Consider the following 18537-nt stretch of genomic DNA (forward strand, 5'->3'; position numbering starts at 1 on the left):
GGATCTCGGTGTGTGTGGCTCCACCCCTCCGCATGCAGATGGTACGGCCCACTTTCTATTGTTGGAGCCACAGAAGCGAGGACTCGCTGCAACAAACCGCGGCTCCGCCCACGGCAGGATTCCTCTTTTGATTGGCTGAGGTCGCACAGAGACCACACCCATTTGCCCAATCAATGTAATTGCAACTTGTTTAGCGCCCAAACAACTTAAAGGGGTTGTAGATGTGTGCTTGGGGGTGTTTGTTGTTGATGGGATTTTTAAAAACTATTCATGTACAGTAGAAGGGATAGTGAGCATGTTAGTTAGTTGTTTTAGTCCTTATTATTGTATTATTACTTAGGAATGATGGCAAATGTGGCTTTATCTCCTCATAATACAATGCTCATTAGTATGCAGATATTAAATGCAGAGATTTACAGTCATAACTTCTGTCTGTGAGTATATAATACTGTCTACATATATATATATATATATATATATATATATATATATATATATATATATATATATATATATATACACACACACACACACACACACAAACCCTTTATTTACCTTTATTTTACACCCAAACAACTTATATTTTGCTATAATTTTATTATAATATAATATGTTTTATGTTGTTTTACAATTTCCTATTTTTTTTAATTATTATTTTAACTGTTAAAACTTTGTAATATGTATTAAACATTTTGGATTGGCTAAATGTGTATTTTAATTGCATATGTAATATGCCTATCAGCAGGTAACAGAGAAATGTATATTAGCGGCAATAATCCAATGCTATTATTATTATTATTAAAATTATTTATTTATTTATTTATTTATTTATTTATTATTCCAAGTTAAACAAAGAAATTTTGCCTTGAAAATACGCTTAAAATAATCATATAATATATTCAAGTGTGGTTTCATTTCAGTAACCAAAAATTATTTGATTATATTAGTTAACGTAAATAACCCTGTAAAGAATATTAATAAAGTGTAGAATAAACATCTGATATTTCTATAATAAAATATACATCATTATTATATTGAATTTATTCCATAAAATGTATCACAGATTTACATTATCATATTAACACTACCTGCCAGAGAAAAGGGAGAAAATACAGACAGCATCACAAACTAGTTTAAAATAGTATTTTTTTAAATTGATTGATTGATTGATTGATTAATTGATCAATCAATCGATCCATCAATCCATTCATTTATTCATTCATCCATTTATTTATTTATTCATTTATTTATTTATTTATTTATTCCTCCATTTATCCATCCATTTATCCATCCATTTATTTATTTATTTATTTATTTATTTATTTATTTATTTATTTATTTATTTATGTATGTATGTATTTAATCATCCATCCATCCATTTATTTATTTATTTTTTTTGTTTGTGTTTATATGTATTTATTCATCCATCCATTCATCCATCCATCCATCCATTTATTTATTTATTTATTTATTTATTTATTTATTTATTTATTTATTTATTTATTTATTTATTTATTCATTCATTTATTCATGTATTCATTCAGTTATTTAATTATGTATTTTATGTATTTATTAATTTAATTATTCATTCATTCATCCATTTATTTATTTATTTATTTATTTATTTATTTATTCATTCATTTATGTATTAATTAATTAATTAATTTATTAATTTATTTATTTATTCATTCGTTCATTCGTTTATTTATTTTTAATTCATTCATTAATTCATTCATTCATGTATTCATTTATTTATTCATTTATTTATTTACCTATTAATTAATTAATTTATATATTTATTTATTCTTGTTCCAAGAGGTTTAAATATATTTTAGTCATTATATACAAAGTAATTTCTAAAATGTAAGATATTTGCTTCACATTGAGTCCATTTCTTCTTATTTATTTATTTATTTATTCATTTATTTGAGTATTTATTTATTACTTATTCTATTTATTCATCTAACAAAATGTACACTTGTAAATAGCCTACGTTGTTCTTTACATTTTTGTAAAAGAACATTAAATACACATATTTTACAATAATCTCCTGTTTTCTATTAATTTAGCATACTAAACCAAAATAATGTTCATTAAATACAGTCAAAATACAGATTAAACGCTTCTTCCTGACCACGAAAACACAATTTTGTGGGAAATCAACCAGGATAATTATTATTAGGTGTAATGGGTTTTCAAATTTTACAATTTTATTGTTGGCAAGTTTGTTTGCCGGTTTTCATGCTAAAAATATAAAAAAATTAAGAAAGCCAAAAACGTCTTAAGAGGAAGAACTAAGCGCGCTCACGTTGTTATGCTCGCTCTCGTAGTCTATTTTTTCCAGAAAGGTCCTAAAAGATACAACTTCTTGGTATTGCTCTAAATAACTGCACGTTTTTGACATTGAATATTTAAGTGCTTTTGGTCCACTTATAACATTTTGAAGTGCAAAAACGTGTTATAATGATCATTTTAAGGATATAAATTTGATTAATTTATTCGCATGCATGATTGATCTTCGAGGACCCGCTGACGAAATAGCCACAACAGTCAAGATGGCGGCGGCGGTGGGTTCCCTCGTTTCGTACGGCAGCGACTCAGATTCTGAAAACGAGTCTGAATCTCCAAACAACCCACAAGAAATTGACCCAGACGCTCTCGTCCATCTCAAGCCATTAAAATCAGGCGGTGTGACGACTGTCGCCGTGTTAAATTCAGCACCTGAGGTCGCAGTAAAGGTAAACAACAAACACGCCGCGGAGAGTCAGAGCAGCCGCGTAATACTGTTGATTTGAATATAAGAGCGCTCTATAAAGCGATTTAAACTCTATATTAATGTATTAAACAGGGTTATATTTTCATGTTATTTACTTTGTATGGAATGTTTCGTCACTATAAATCAGACGAGGTTGTTTTACTGTTAAAGTCATTTATATGTAACGTTAGGGCTTCGTGATACTGGGAAAACTACATTGAGATTTATTTGTATTTTTTTGTGATACTGACTATAATTTGATGAATTAACTCTTATGTTCATTGAGTTGGTTTTATATTTACGCATTCTGACTTTCTCTTTAATAACATAATTTCAGAAAGGTATTCTTTGCAAATGCTAATAGGTAAATTATATTAGCAGCCAATGACTATCAACGTACAACATTGTTCAGTGAATGAAACAGTGCTAATGTTGTTTTGAAGCCATACTTGCTTGAGATTTCACACCCAATATTCAAACTAGCATGGTAAACAATATAGGGTACATTAAAATTAGTTAAAAACAATTAGTTGAGTACATTTCTATCAGTATTGGATTATGGAGATATGCTGTATTTGACTGCATCTCTGTTTGTTTAAAAAAAAAGGATATTGTTCATCATAGTGTCTTACAATTTGTCAATGGTTTAAGTGCACACACACATCACTGTTATTTATATAAGATGACAGAATGGACCTCATTACAGTCAAGGAGAAAACAACATGTTAGTTTTTACTTTTAGAGGTTTACTTGGTAAATTACCATAGTATATATGGCGTCATATTGGCGCAGTGGGTAGCACGATTGCCTCACAGGGAAAAAGATCGCTGGTTTGAGTCCCTGCTGGCTCAGTTGGCGTTTCTGTGTGGAGTTTCCGCAGTGGCGACCCCTGATTAATAAAGTGACTAAGCTGAAAAGAAAATGAATGATATCTAGTTTGCTGGAGTTCTGTTAAAATACTTATAATATCAGATCAGCAGATTTACTCTTAGGCCCCGTTTACACTAGTGCGTTTTAGTTTGAAAACGCATAAGTTTTGCTACGGTTACACCATCCGTCCACACTACGCCGGAGTTCTCGAGCGCCAAAAACGGAGCTTTTTGAAAACGCTGGAGAGGCCGTTTTCATTCTAAAACGCTGCTGCTCCGTCTCAGTGTGGACGGGGAAAGACGGAGACATCTGAAAACGGAGGCGGGGCTGCAAACGTTCGCCTATCTGATTGGGGCTTTTCCTGAATATTAAGTAGCCCACACACAGTTCAGTCTCGCATCCTCTTCTTGTAAGTTAAGACTTCGCAAGTTTGATCAAGGCTGCAGTCTCCCCCTTCTCAGTTTGATATGGAAAACATACCGAGGACACGGGTAAATCTTCAAAGGGAACAGTGTACTTTATAACTTCATTCACATCACCCTGGCTGCGTTGTTTCACTTTCGCAACAATAAAATGTAAACATGATATAAGGAACTGCCTATTTTCTTTTTAATATTAGCAACTTAACAGACAGCAGAAATGTTGAGGCGCCGTGCTGTATAGGCTATATGAGCGTCATCTTCACTGTGTGGATATTTATAACAAAACGGAGCCGATAACAACTGCCTCCTTTCAGTTTCAGTGAAAATACGAAACACACCCTCTCTATTGCTGAATATCAGTTTTAATAATCGACAATTATAAAAGTATAACATACAATAAGTTTATACATTGTAGGAAATAAAGGCAAGCGATCAATCAATGTACCTGGATTAATCATTAACTTATCTTTGCGCTTAACCAAAACATGTTACCCGTGAACAAGTAACTTAATAGATTCCAATGACCAAAGTCAGGGAATATGTCGTTAGATAAAGACAACAACATGAATGAAATATCACGTTTAGCAAATATAGTTAGATTAGATCCAGCGGGATATGCTTGATGAGCAGTCCGACAAGCAGAGCTCTCATCTGGGTAGAAATGCTGGAGCGCTTGCCTGAGTGTGTGTGTGTGGTCACATGATGTGCGTTTTCAGCGTTTTGGTGTGGACGGAGAGCTGTTCAGAAACGCTGGGTAAAACGCAAACGTGGACGTGGATCGTTTTCATTCTACAACGCCGTTTTAAAACTAAAACGCACTAGTGTAAACGGGGCCTTACTTGGGATGCCATTTTTTTTTTACATAGAGATAGGTCGATCTGCATTCTCTAAGTATGCTCTATGTCAGTGGTCCTCAAGCTTTTTTTTTTTATCAAGTACCACCTCTCAGAAATAAATTGCCTCTCCAAGTACCACCATAATGAGCAGTATTGAAATACAGTAGCGTAGTTAGCTCAGTAAAGCAGCTACAGTTCTGCACAGTTCAAAACCATGCCAGATTAATTCCTCTTATTAGAATATTTGTTTTTGTCAGCCACTTTAAACATAAATAGTCTGAACATTTACACCGTACTGTGCTTTTATGTAAAAAAACAAAAAACAAATTAAAAACGTCAACATTTAAATTAAAAAGTGCCAAAAAAAAAGTGCTGTAATTAAAGGGTCACGAAACACCAGAGCACATGTGTTGAGCTGTTGACAGTGGTATATGTGTCCCACACTGCTAAAAACACTATTAGGACACCTATATTTCACTAAAAAGTGTAAATTGGTTGTTTTTGCGTTATTTCAAGCAAATTCGTACTTCCTGTTTGAAACTAATTTTTGAAGCTGCGTCACGGTCATGAGATAATAGCGTGTATTCCAGCGTGCAGACTGGACGTCTGTGCCAGAGTGTGTCTTATTACGTCTTACAGTGTGATGCATTAATGCATGAGTAAAGCTTGGTTCAAACCAATCAGTGCGCTCTATTGTGCAACTTCATTAATATTCATTAGTGTCACAGTGTTTAGACGACAGAGACGCCACGTTGTGTTGGCAAAACAAGCGTGAAGTGTTGCTTTTATAGTTTGCTGCAGTTAAGTTTCGTTTTCATTTTCTCTCTGTGAGAGCTCAGCTGGAGTCACGTGTGGATTAACAGTGTACGCGACGCTCGACAACAATAACTTACGTGTCTAAGGAGGATTATTGTTTACCTGAGAGCTGTTCTCATCTGAAACGCTGAGATCCGGATTCGCTTTAGTCTCCTCTTCATAAAGACGCGGCTTTAGTAGTTGCTGGTGATTGTCCTGTCTCTACAGATTTGGTAAGTGAGCGACCAGTGCTCTTTGTTTATTCAGTTTGTTCGTATCTAACAAACTATTGCACCGAGTGTAAACATGTTAGCACCACAACCAAACTTGAACCTCGTGTAGGATTTTTACCGCATTTTGTGACCGGAATAACACACGCTGCTTTCTGACGCTACCTGCCGTGTGCATCTAAGTTTACGGGAAATGCTGAGGGTTTTTTTTCTCTCATTCGCTGTGCGGTATCAAACATTGCATGAAAAATACACGCTTAGAGCAGTTCCTCGAATCAAATATCTCGTTTGTCGCGAGGGGCATGAATGAATTCCCTGAATGAAAGAGCCAAACTGCAGTTAAAGTCCAACATTTAATAATCTGGCAAATAATTCCACTAGAGATGTCCATGTAGGTTAAACACCATCACTTTCTACTGTGTGTGTGAATTTTGACTCTGAAACTTGCGCGTGCCCAAATAGACACTCCCACACCATCCCACTTTTCTTCCTCCGACACTCCCCCCTAAACAGAGCTGGACACGGCCACTTTTCTGACTTTTTCCAAAGTAGAGGTGTGAAAACACCCTGCTGAAACGAGGGGGTTTCATGGCCCTTTAAATGTAAAGTATTAACATATAGTAGCCAATTAATCAACGGCTAAAAATTTGCCTGGACCTTAGAAATATAGGCTATATGTTATATAATGAATACTATTAAATGTCATATTCATGTATAAATCATTTTTGATAAATTTTGAAATACGTGTAGCATGTACATATGACATATTTGATTCCTCCGCGTACCACTAGTGGTACACGTACCACAGTTTGAGAACCCCTGCTCCATATGTATGAAATGAGCTTCAACATTTACTAAATATAAAATCCGTACCATCTATCACTATTCATTCATTTTCTTTTCAACATAGTCCCTTTATTAATCTGGGGTCACCACAGCGGAATGAACCGCCAACTTATCCAGCATATGTTTTACACAGCGGATGCCCTTCCAGCTGCTGATATGGCATTAAACATGAATAAATCAATAAATAAAAGATCACACTTAATTTTGTTGGTCCGTTTGTTGAATTTAAGTTACACTGCATCTACATGTCAACTAGTTCTCGTTAGATTATAAGTAGACTGTTAGGGTTAGTGCAAGTTGTCATGTACTTGCAACGTGTCTTGTAGTCAGTTAAATGTCTGTTAAAGGAGCAGATATTAAGCAGCAGTCTACTAATACTCAAATGGACCATCAAAATAAAGTGTTCCCAAATAAATAAAATAATTTAAAGTTCCCAGAACTTGCTTTAAACTGACTTGAAATGCTCTCATGGTCACAGTTCTTGAAAATGCATGCAAACAATATACTTTGGTTAAAATTTTATGGTTAAGCTCTGCTCTGCAATGGCTCCAGAAATCATGTGTGTGTTAAACTAAATCAAATAGAATCCCACAACATTGCATATACTGCGATGTGACGATTGCACTGCAATATACACACTAAAATGATGTATTGTGCAGCCCTGCTCAACAGCTAATGAATGTCCTTTGTGTTTGTATTCTTCAGGAAGATGTTGAGACCGGTGTGCATCTTGATCCAGCACTTAAAGAAGTCTCCTACAACCCTACATATGAAACCATGTTTGCTCCAGAAGTGAGTTCAGAGTCTGCTGTACATGTTAAGATGTGTATTGTTTTTAAAGGCCTGTTTACACCTGGGGTCCGTTCTTTGTACCTCGCTTAAATGATTTAAGATGATTTGGCAGATCCCGGATCTTTTAATCTTGATAACTGATCTCTCGCTAATTTGGTTCTTCAAACGAGTTCGCGAATCAGATTAGAATGTCTAGATGAACTGATCTGAGATCGCTGCGTGTGTTGTGAAGGACAGATCTATCGATCCTCGAAATCATGATCAGCAATGCAGCGATTGGCTGACGGCACAGCAGCGTAATGACATCATCTGATTAATATTCAATTATCCATGTGAGCAAAATTACATCAAATTAGCAGTAAACAGTTTGTTAAATATGACACGCAATAATCTTCCACATTTGTTGTGAGCTGCAGGCTTTACACTTTCATGTGTCAAGAGTATTCATCATGTATTTCAATGCAAATCAGTGTATTTAGTTCTAAATTTAGAAAATATTTTCTTTATTATAGTAGCCATTTTTTTAATCGGTGTAAAGAATAACTGGATGTTTACAAAAGCGTTTTCATATTGGTAAAGGCGTCTGCAACTTTTGTGAAGCATCAAATCACTGGCATATTAACTATCAAAACATGTTTATGACTGCTGAAATGTATTATTGCTTTACAAAAGTGACTTATTGTGCATTTCTATTATACACAATTTGTACTAAAGCGATCAAAAAAGTTCATATCAATAAGTTTTCTCTTTGCACCACCAGGTGGCAGTCTTTGTACTTTAATTTCGAGGGTGCAGATTGCATACGTTTTATTAATATGTATAACTTTGTTTATTTTATTAATGACTATAACTTTATATATTTAGTTAAAAAATATGTACCATTTTACCCAAGTGTATATAACTACTACTGTAAGAAAATATCAGAATTGGGAACATACTTTCTGTATTATCTTTGCTTGAACTGAGCCGATCTAATCCTGTTTATATGAATTGAACCTGCTCCCGATCAGGTTTAACCTGGCAGAACTGTTGCTATGACAACAACTCTCGGATCAGCTTTGAAGAACGAAACGATCCTGGATCGTGTCAAATCGTCAATATCCAAATCCAGCTAACTGAGTAATCCACGTACGAAGAACAGACCCCAGGCCATGTGTTTTCTGATCGCCGTGTAATATTTAGTATACATATAAATGATCAATTTAATACAGTACATTTTTGATACCACAAAATAAACAATAGAGTAAAATATTAATTATTTTGTTCATATATATATATATATATATATATATATATATATATATATATATATATATATATATATATATATATATATATATAGAGAGAGAGAGAGAGAGAGAGAGAGAGAGAGAGAGAGAGAGAGAGATTCATATTGCACAGATCTATTTGGAATCTGATTATATAATCCAGATTATATACAGTTAAAGTCAGAGTTAGTTGCCCTCCTGTAACATTTAATTCTTTTATATTTTCCCCCAATTTCAGTTCAAAGGAGAGACTATTTTCATTCCACACATTTCTAAACATAATAGTTTTAATAACTGATTTCTTTTGTCTTTGCCATGATGACAGCACATAATATTAGACTAGATATTCTTCAAGACACTTCTATACAGCTTAAAGTGACATATAAAGGCTTCACTAGGGTAATTAGGGTAAAGTTAGGGTAATTAGGCAAGTCATTGTATAACAGTGGTTTGTTCTGGAGACAATCCAACACTAGTATTGCTTAAGGGGGCTAATAATATTGACCTTAAAATGGCTTTAAAACAATTAAGAACTCTGTTTATTCTGGCCGAAATAAAACAAATAAGACTTTCTCCAGAAGAACAAATATTAGAGGAAATACTGTGAGAAATTCCTGAATCTGTTCAACACAATTTGGGAAATATTTGCAAAATAAATAAAATGTCACAGGAGGGTGATTCATTTTAAATTTATAACTGTATGTCATCATATTGCACAGCCCTATTTGGAATCTGATTACATAATCCAGCATTACATATATAATTAGATACTATCTGATAGAGCTGCACAATTAATCGTAAAAAGATCACGATCTCGGTTCGAGCCCCTACACGATCTTAATCCAGCATTTCTACGATTCTGCCAATCATATTTTCAAGTTCAGGAGAGAAGCAATGCTGGCCGCACAAGTCTTCACATTGTTTTACATACGTTGTTTAGCAACGTGGACACCTCCAAATAGTGTTGAAAGTGTCACATGCTGTATTTATAAGATATAATTCACCCCAAAAATGTAATTTCTGTCTTTATGTAATGTATTAGCGACCGCGAAATCACACGTGACGTGAGCTGACCTCTGAATGAAGTATACTTTAGTGAACAGAACCTGCATATGCTGTGAATAACAGGTAATAAAGTTGTAAACAACATTCAGTTTGTGGCACAGAGTGATCGTTTGGGAGCCGCGCTGGACGTGAACCGCTCTTAGCAGTGAAAATGAAACCGAAAGCGCACACAGTGTTGCAGATGTAGCTAACTGATTCCAGCCCAAAAACTATCCAAAACCCACCGAAATGCAAAAACCCACCCAGTCTTCTGTATTCACGAAAATCACATCAGTGACAGATTTAAAGCAGGACATGACAGATTGTAAGCAAATGTCTCAAACACAATAACTCAACATCAGACTTATCATCAGCATTAATGACCAGGACACATCTAAAGTCTGTTCAAGTCCACCATTCCAAGTCAATACAACATTTAGCATTTTAACCAACAGTACCGCTACACAAAGCCTATTGCTGTTTTACCACATGTTTAAGAACAACAATATTATAGCCCACTCATATTAACCTTTATTGTACATCTACAGAATCCTCAGAAAATCCTCATCTTCATTTTATAAAAAAAAAAATTGTGATTCTCATTTTAGCCAGAATCGTGCAGCTCTACTATCTGATATTAATGCTGCATCCCTTTTAATTGTCTCCAGTTTGGACCAATGAACCCGTTCAGATCTCAGCAGATGGCGGCTCCCAGAAACATGCTGTCGGGATACGCTGAACCGGCTCATGTCAACGACTTCATGTTCGAGCAGCAGAGGAGAACGTTTTCTACATTCGGTGAGAAATTTCTGACATGTTTAGAGTGAACAATACAATATTCATCTTTTCAATTCATCTTCATTTCTTTAGCACTTTTACAATGTAGATCGTGTCAAAGCAGCTTCACATAGAAGTTCTAGTAAATGAATACAATCCAGACTACAATACAGACTTTTTCTTGCAGATCAGCATGTTACATGCTCCTTACAATGGGACAAAAACTAATGTACATACATATACAAAATAAATATTAGTGGTTTAAGTTTTTCACTACTATTTTAAATAAAGCACTAGTCTGCACGATACTGGACTAATATGTAAGTAAGTGTAACAGTGTTGTGGTGGTATTTTTTTCAATATAAGAAACTTGAAAAAAGCTTTTTTTATCAACATTTTAAAAGATGTAAAATATATTTTACGATCATGCAAAAATAAACAAGTAATAGATATTTTTCTGAGCTAATTAAATTAAAAACTATAATATACATGTATAATGTAGATTAAATTATATTATATTTAATATGAAATATTTATATAATACAATACTGGGAAAATATGCAGTTTTAAGTGTTGATAATGATTTGACGAAAAACTTGCAAAACTACAGCCCTTTGTTTATTTATTTATTTTTTTTAAATGTTTACCAAATGATGTTTAACATGTTCAGGAAATGTTCACAGTATGTCTGATAATATTTGTTCTTCTGGAGAAAGTCTGAATTGTTTTATTTCGGCTAGAATAAAAGCAGTTTTACATTTTTTAAACACCATTTTTAGGTCAATATTATTAGCCCCTTTAAGCATTTTTCAATAGTGTACAGAACAAACCATCAATATACAATAACTTGCCTAATTACCTATTGCACTATGTATTTGTCAGGTTATGCTCTGGACCCGTCGGTGGACACCAGTCAGGCCTCATCCAACAGCTACATTGGAGCCATAGAAGAGGCAGAGAAAAACAAAGGTCAGGTTCACACCATTCAGCGTCTGCTTCCATTCCTTTGCATTATGATTGTTCTTTCCATATTCAGCAGCTATAAATACTGTGGTCACATGCAGCATACAGTCAAGAGAGACTGCATTCGCCTTAGCGCTTTTCTTTGAGAACTTAGAGATTTAGTTGTTTATTTATTTATTTATCTTTTCGTGCTCTTATTTGTTTATTGAATTTACATACTTTTCTAATTTTTATTTACTTTCTTTCTTTCTATGTTTACTTTTTGTTATTTTTCATTCTTTTTTTCTCTCTTTCTCCCTTCCATTTTTATTTCCTTATTGTTTATTTCTTACTCTTTTATATTTATTTATTTGATTTTATTCACTTTTTGTTATTTAATTCTTTCTTTCGGTAACACTGTACAATAAGGTTCATTAGGTAATGCATTGACTAACATGAACTAATCATGAACAACACATGTACAGCATTTATTAATCATAATTGAACATTTATTAATGCATTAATAACATTCAAGTCCATGCTTGTTAACATTAGTTAATGCACCATGAGTTAACATGAACTAACAATGAACTACTGTATTTTCATAAACTAAAGTTAACTACCTTTAACAAATACAGTAGTAAATGTATTGTTCAATGTTTGTTCATGTTAGTAAATGCATTAATTCTCAACTCTGAAACTCTCTACCACGCTCACTCCGCTCTGCTAATAATATCTCTGAATTCAAATCCTTACTTAAGACTCACTTATTTTCTGAATGCTTCGCTTCTGATCTGCCAAACTGACCACTCAATCTGATCCACCACTACTCTGCTCATATGTCTTTTAGGTCTTGTTTGTGTAATTCCAGTTTGTTATATTTGACCTCATGTATGTTTGTTTATCTTTTTGTTGCATTCCTTGTAAAGTGTCCTTGAGCTCTGGAAAGGCGCTATATAAATAAAAATTATGAATATTATTATTATTAATTATCATTAACTTATGAATCTTATTGTAAAGTTTGACCTTTCTTTCTTTAATCTTTTTTTTCTCTACTTGGTATATGTTTGATATTAAACAGGTCTTTAAAAAGTCTTAAATTGAACACGCTAAAGAACCCAGAGGATGAAATTAAGAGCTGCTCTACATAATTTGCTTGAAATGGGTTTGATTATGAATTGTGCTGTTTGTGTTGTTTCTGTCCTCTCATCCACATTAGGACTGACTGTGTTTGAAACTGGACCAAAAAAGTCTGAGAAGAGGAAGAAGGTGAAAGGAGGAGAAGCTGCAGACATCGATAACTTCCTCGGACCCTGGGCTAAATATCAGGACGAGAAAGACGTGGCCAAACCCTCAGAGGTGAGACCATCAGGCCTCTCACTATAAAAAATGTAGAGCTTTTGAGTGCAAATTAACACTTGATCCCTCCCTGAAGGGTGTGAAAACAAAATTTATAGGAGACGTCAGCCCTTCAATAATGAGGAATAGTTCTGATGTCTATTTTGAATAATAATGTTAATAATTAAAATAATAGATAATATAAATATACATTCTGCCACCCCTATAATGGTTCATACTAGGGATGCAACAATACAGTATATATATATATATATATATATATATATATATATATATATATATATATATATATATATATATATATATATATATATATATATATATTAGTTGAAGTCAGAATTATTAGCCCCCCTGACTTAATAGCGCCCCTGTTTATTTTGTTCCCCAATTTCTGTCTAATGGAGGGAAGATTGTTTCAGCACATTTCTAAGCATAATAGTTTTAGAAACCTATTTCTAATCGCTGATTTATTTTATCTTTGCCATGATGACAGTAAATAATATTAGACTAGATATTCTTCAAGACACTTCTATACAACTTAAAGTGACATTTAAAGGCTTCACTAGGGTAATAAGGTTGACTAGGTAGGTTGGGGTAATTAGGCAAGATATTGTATAACGATGGTTTGTTCTGTAGATTATCGAAATAAAAATTAGCTTAAAGGGGCTAAATATTTTGTCCCAAAATAGGTTTTTAAAAAATTAGAAACTGCTTTTATTCTAGCTGAAATAAAACAAATAAGACTTTTTCCAGAAGAAAAAATATTATCAGACATACTGTGAAAATTTCCTTGCTCTGTTCAACATCATTTAAGAAATATTAAATACAAAATAAAAAAATCAAAAGGGGGCGAATAATTCTCACTTCAACTGTATATGCATTTTCAAAACTAATTGAGAATGAGTGTTTAGTGTGTTGTTGTTATGCGCTAATGTAATGTTTGTCTGACAGGATGAGCAGAAAGAGCTGGACGAGATCACAGCCAAGAGACAGAAGAGAGGAAAGAATGAAGAAGAGTCTCCAGCGGAGGAGAAGACTGTCCTGCACAGTAAGACAGCACACACAACAACAACAACAACATACATAGCTAAACACAACATTATCAGATTTCAATGTTTAATCATCTATCAATTATTTCCCAAGTGATGTTTAACAGAGCAAGGAGCATTTTTTAATGTTTCCTATAGCTTTATTTCTTTCAGTATTACTGGAGTAAAAGCGGTTTGGATTTTTATTTACTAATATTTTTAGACTTTCAATACTATTAGCTCTTTAAGAATAAGGTTCAGTATATGTATATGGCACTTGCACCTAAAATGCACCTATAAAAAGTGCTTAAAGGGTCACGAAACACTAAAACATGTGTTTGAGCTGTTGACGGTCGTATATGTGTCCCACACTGCTAAAAACACTATTAGGACACCTATATTTCACTAAAAAGTGTAAATTGGTTGTTTTTGCGTGATTTCAAGCAAATTCGTACTTCCGGTTTGAAACGAATTTTTGAAGCTGCGTCACGGTCATGACATAATAGTGTGTATTCCAGCGTGCAGACTGGACGTCTGTGCCAGAGTGTGTCTTATTACGTCTTACAGTGTGCTGCATTAATGCATGAGTAAGGCTTGGTTCAAACCAATCAGCGCGCTCTATTGTGCAACTTCATTAATATTCATTACTTTCACAGTGTTTAGACGACAGAGACCCCACGTTGTGTTGGCAAAACAAGCGTGAAGTGTTGCTTTTATAGTTTGCTGCAGTGAAGTTTTGTTTTCATTTTCTCTCTGTGAGAGCGCAGCTGGAGTCACGTGTGGATTAACAGTGTACGCGACGCTCGACAACAATAACTTACGTGTCTAAGGAGGATTGTTGTTTACCTGAGAGCTGTTCTCATCTGCAAACGCTGAGATCTGGATTTGCTTGTAGTCTCCTCTAAATAAAGACGCGGCTTTAGTTGCTGGTGATTGTCCTGTCTCTACAGATTTGGTAAGTGAGCGACCAGTGCTCTTTGTTTATTTACTTTGTTCGTATCGAACTAACTACTGCACCGAATGTAAACACGTTAGCACCACAACCAAACTTTAACCTCGTGTAGGATTTTCACCGCATTTTGTGACTGGAATAACACACGCGGCTTTCTGACGCTACCTGCCGTGTGCATCTAAGTTTCCGGGAAATGCGGAGGTTTTTTTCTCTTATTCGCCGTGCGGTATCAAACATTGCATGAAAAATACACGCTTAGAGCAGCTCCTCGAATCAAATATCTCGTTTGTCGCGAGGGGCATGAATGAATTCCCTGAATGAAAGAGCCAAACTGCAGTTAAAGTCCACCATTTAATAATTTGGCAAATAATTCGACTACAGATGTCCATGTAAACACAGTTACTTGCTCCCCTGTCTGTGCGTGTTTTGACTGAAACTCAGCGCATGCCCAAATAGACACTCCCACACCATCCCACTTTATTTCCTCTGACACTCCCCCCTAAACAGAGCTGGACACGCCCACTTTTCAGACTTTTTCCAAAGTAGAGGTGTGAAAACACCCTGCTGAAACAAGGGGGTTTCATGGCCCTTTAAACTCCTTAAATTCGCCTTTTAAAAAATTTGTGCCGGGCAAAGATTAATTACATCCAAAATAATAGTTTGTGTTGATATAATAGATTGCTCCAAGTCCGAATCCTTGGTGCTCCACTGGAAAAAGGTGGATTGCCATCTCCAGGTTGGAGGAAAGTCCTTACCCCAGGTGGAGGAGTTTAAATATCGAGTATTTAAGTATTGAGCCGAAAGGCAAAGCTCTCGATTTACCGGTCAATCTACGTTCCTACTCTCACCTATGCTCATGAGCTTTGGATCATGACCGAAAGGACAAGATCTCGGATACAAGCGGCCGAAATGAGTTTCCTTCAAAGGGTGGCAGGGCGCGTATGGATAGGATGAGGAGCTCTGACACCCGCTGCTCCTCCACATCGAGAGAAGTCAGAAGTGAAGAAAGAAGTCAGAAGAGAGAAGTGGCTCGGGCATCTGTTTCAGATGCCTCCTGGACGCCTACCTAGGGAGGTGTTCCAGGCATGTTCCACCGGGAGGCGGCCTCGGGGAAGACCCAGGACACGCTGGAGGGACTATGTTTCGGCTGGGCTGGGAACGCCTCGGGATCCCCCTGGAGGAGCTGGAGGTAGTGTCTGGGTAAAGGGAAGTCTGGGGTTCTCTCCTAAGGCTGCTGCCTCCGCGACCCGGCCCCGGAAAAGCGGCAGAAGATGAATGAATGAATGAATGAATGAATGAATGAATGAATAATAGCGATGAGTTTTGTCATAGAATGCTTTCTGCTCAAGTGCTTGAACTTGTTGCTGGTCGATTTGAAAGCAGTGGAAAGTTCTTTAGAGACTGGACATAGACTGCATTCACAGCGATATTTTTGTTTTTACACTCAATGAACTCAAAGTGATGTCTGTATTTCCACTTGAAGAAGCAAGCACTCTCATCAGCAGCCATTTCAGCTCGCGTTCTCCAGCTATTTAAAAGCCCAGGCTTATTACCTGATGTCACAGCAGAAAATGTGATTTAAAAAAGAAAGCAAATACTGTTAACTAAAATCAATATGTATAATGCAATTAATGCATTTACACTGACTTTAGTAACTGTAATCAAATTACACACATTTAAAATGTCATTGGTTACATTACTGCGTTCCCCGAAAATGTAATTTGAATACAGTAAGGCGTTACTGTGGAACACCTTACACCCAATTATTTATTTATGTATATCGCGATACAAAGACACGCATAATTACAAAGCTATAGAAAAGGTTTTTGTCAAATAGATATTAAGTGTTTATAATTTGTGTCACATACACACATTTTATATCTAAATATGAATAGGCATTTTCTCAAATATATGCATGCATGTTTTTATATATACAAAATAAATATACGCAGCGCATACATGCATACATATTATGTAAAAAGAAATTATTTTGGATGCGATTAATCGCAATTAATATTTGCTCAGCACTAGAGAAAAGGTGTTAGTAACCTGTATTAGGGATGCACCAATATGGATTTTTTGGCCGATACCGATAACCGATAATTTTTCAGACTTGGAGGCCGATATATATAGGCCGATAATTATAAATATTTCAAAATGTTATATTTTTATACAGCAAACTTCATAAAAGCAGAAACTCTGCTCTTTTGAACTGAATAGCCTATACTCAAAGCAAAAAAGCTGATTTCAAAATGATATATTCAATTATATATAACCTATATTCACGATTTCACACAAATCAGCATACAAAAAATACATTATTTTATTTTCTTCATAGCAAATTAACATGCAACTTGACTGTTGCATAAAATTAAAAAGGTTAAATAACAAAATGGAATTTAATTAACAAGCAAGTTAAATATATTTTAAATAAGATGACAAATAAAGAGCTAAGGACTAAAACCAGCTCAAATGTTCTTGAATAAAACGGGTTACAGTAATGTACATGTGTACAAATATGTCATGTCCGAAAAAGCTTTTTTTAGAGGTGTTTTGACAGTTCAGAGCCACAGTACAAGTGATAAGCTAGATACTGAATGTATTATTTTAGAAAATGCGACATAAATTCATCGTATTTGGCGTTTTAGATTATTTTAAACACATATAGCATCAACAATTCTGTGTTCGTTCTTGCTGTCAATCGCGGGGAAAATGACCTGTGAGGGTGCAGATTTGCCCTCGGACTTTGATACAAACCTGATCATTGAGCTCAGATGACTTTATGACAAACACAGAGCAGAATATAAAGACAGAACGTGTGGCCCGTATGCTGGATTCAGTGACCGGTGCACCTAGGCTCTCCCCTGTTGATCTGTGAAGGCTCAAGATCTATGTGTGTGTGAAGGCTGTCAGATCAGTGTGTGTGCGCGCGTGCGGTGAAAGCTCTCGCGCGCTCTTTATAATCAATATGAATATTCTGATCAAACTGAATACAATCTTACATCAACAACACATGGCAAGCAACGCGTTGATGATAACAAATAATTATATTAGATTAAAAACCTTTCGCAAAGTTTTTGTTTAGCGCGTCACGTGTGCAGGTCAGTTTGGTGTGTGTGTATGTGTGAAGCGAAGAGGGAGAGACAGAAAAGAGGAGCGCTTTTTTCGGGAACTCGTTCATTCACCGGCTGCAACTAAAAGAATTAACCCCGAATATTATTCGGCCCTGGAGTAATAAGTCAATCTCCCTGCTATCTCTAACACAACAAAGCCCACGCGTGCGCGGCAACAATTAAGTAATTTATCAGCTTAAAGATATCGGCCTAATTTAGACATCGGATCGATAACGATAATCTTAAAAATAGCATTTATCGGCCGATAACTATATGGCCTCCGATATATCGTGCATCCCTAACCTGTATAATTATGTGTAAAACTGTGTTGACAGCAAGATCTTCTCTCTGGTAAACACCACTTGGGAAATATTTGCAGCTGCTAATGATGTTGTCTTGAACTGTTCATGGATATATCCTTCGGTACATGTATGCATACACTGAGGCGCACTTTTACAGCTCAATCTGTTTCTCTTCACAGTTAAAGACGCGTACGATTACCAGGGCC

General features: G+C 35.2%; 1 protein-coding gene across 1 annotated transcript in view; it reads left to right on the top strand.

The window, feature by feature from the left end:
• Positions 1-2523: 2523 nt before the first annotated feature.
• The window catches only part of cdc40 (cell division cycle 40 homolog (S. cerevisiae)), a 33389-nt gene continuing 17375 nt past the window's right edge, over positions 2524-18537 (top strand). Inside the window, 7 exon segments of the mRNA NM_001009990.1 lie at positions 2524-2738; positions 7460-7546; positions 10527-10656; positions 11518-11604; positions 12797-12936; positions 13888-13984; positions 18511-18537. The exon segment at positions 18511-18537 is cut by the window's right edge and continues 113 nt beyond it. Coding sequence (NP_001009990.1) covers positions 2556-2738; positions 7460-7546; positions 10527-10656; positions 11518-11604; positions 12797-12936; positions 13888-13984; positions 18511-18537 — 751 coding nt within the window. The 5' untranslated portion in view covers positions 2524-2555.

Source organism: Danio rerio, chromosome 20, assembly GCF_049306965.1.
Source record: "Danio rerio strain Tuebingen ecotype United States chromosome 20, GRCz12tu, whole genome shotgun sequence".
Classification (NCBI taxonomy): domain Eukaryota; kingdom Metazoa; phylum Chordata; class Actinopteri; order Cypriniformes; family Danionidae; genus Danio; species Danio rerio.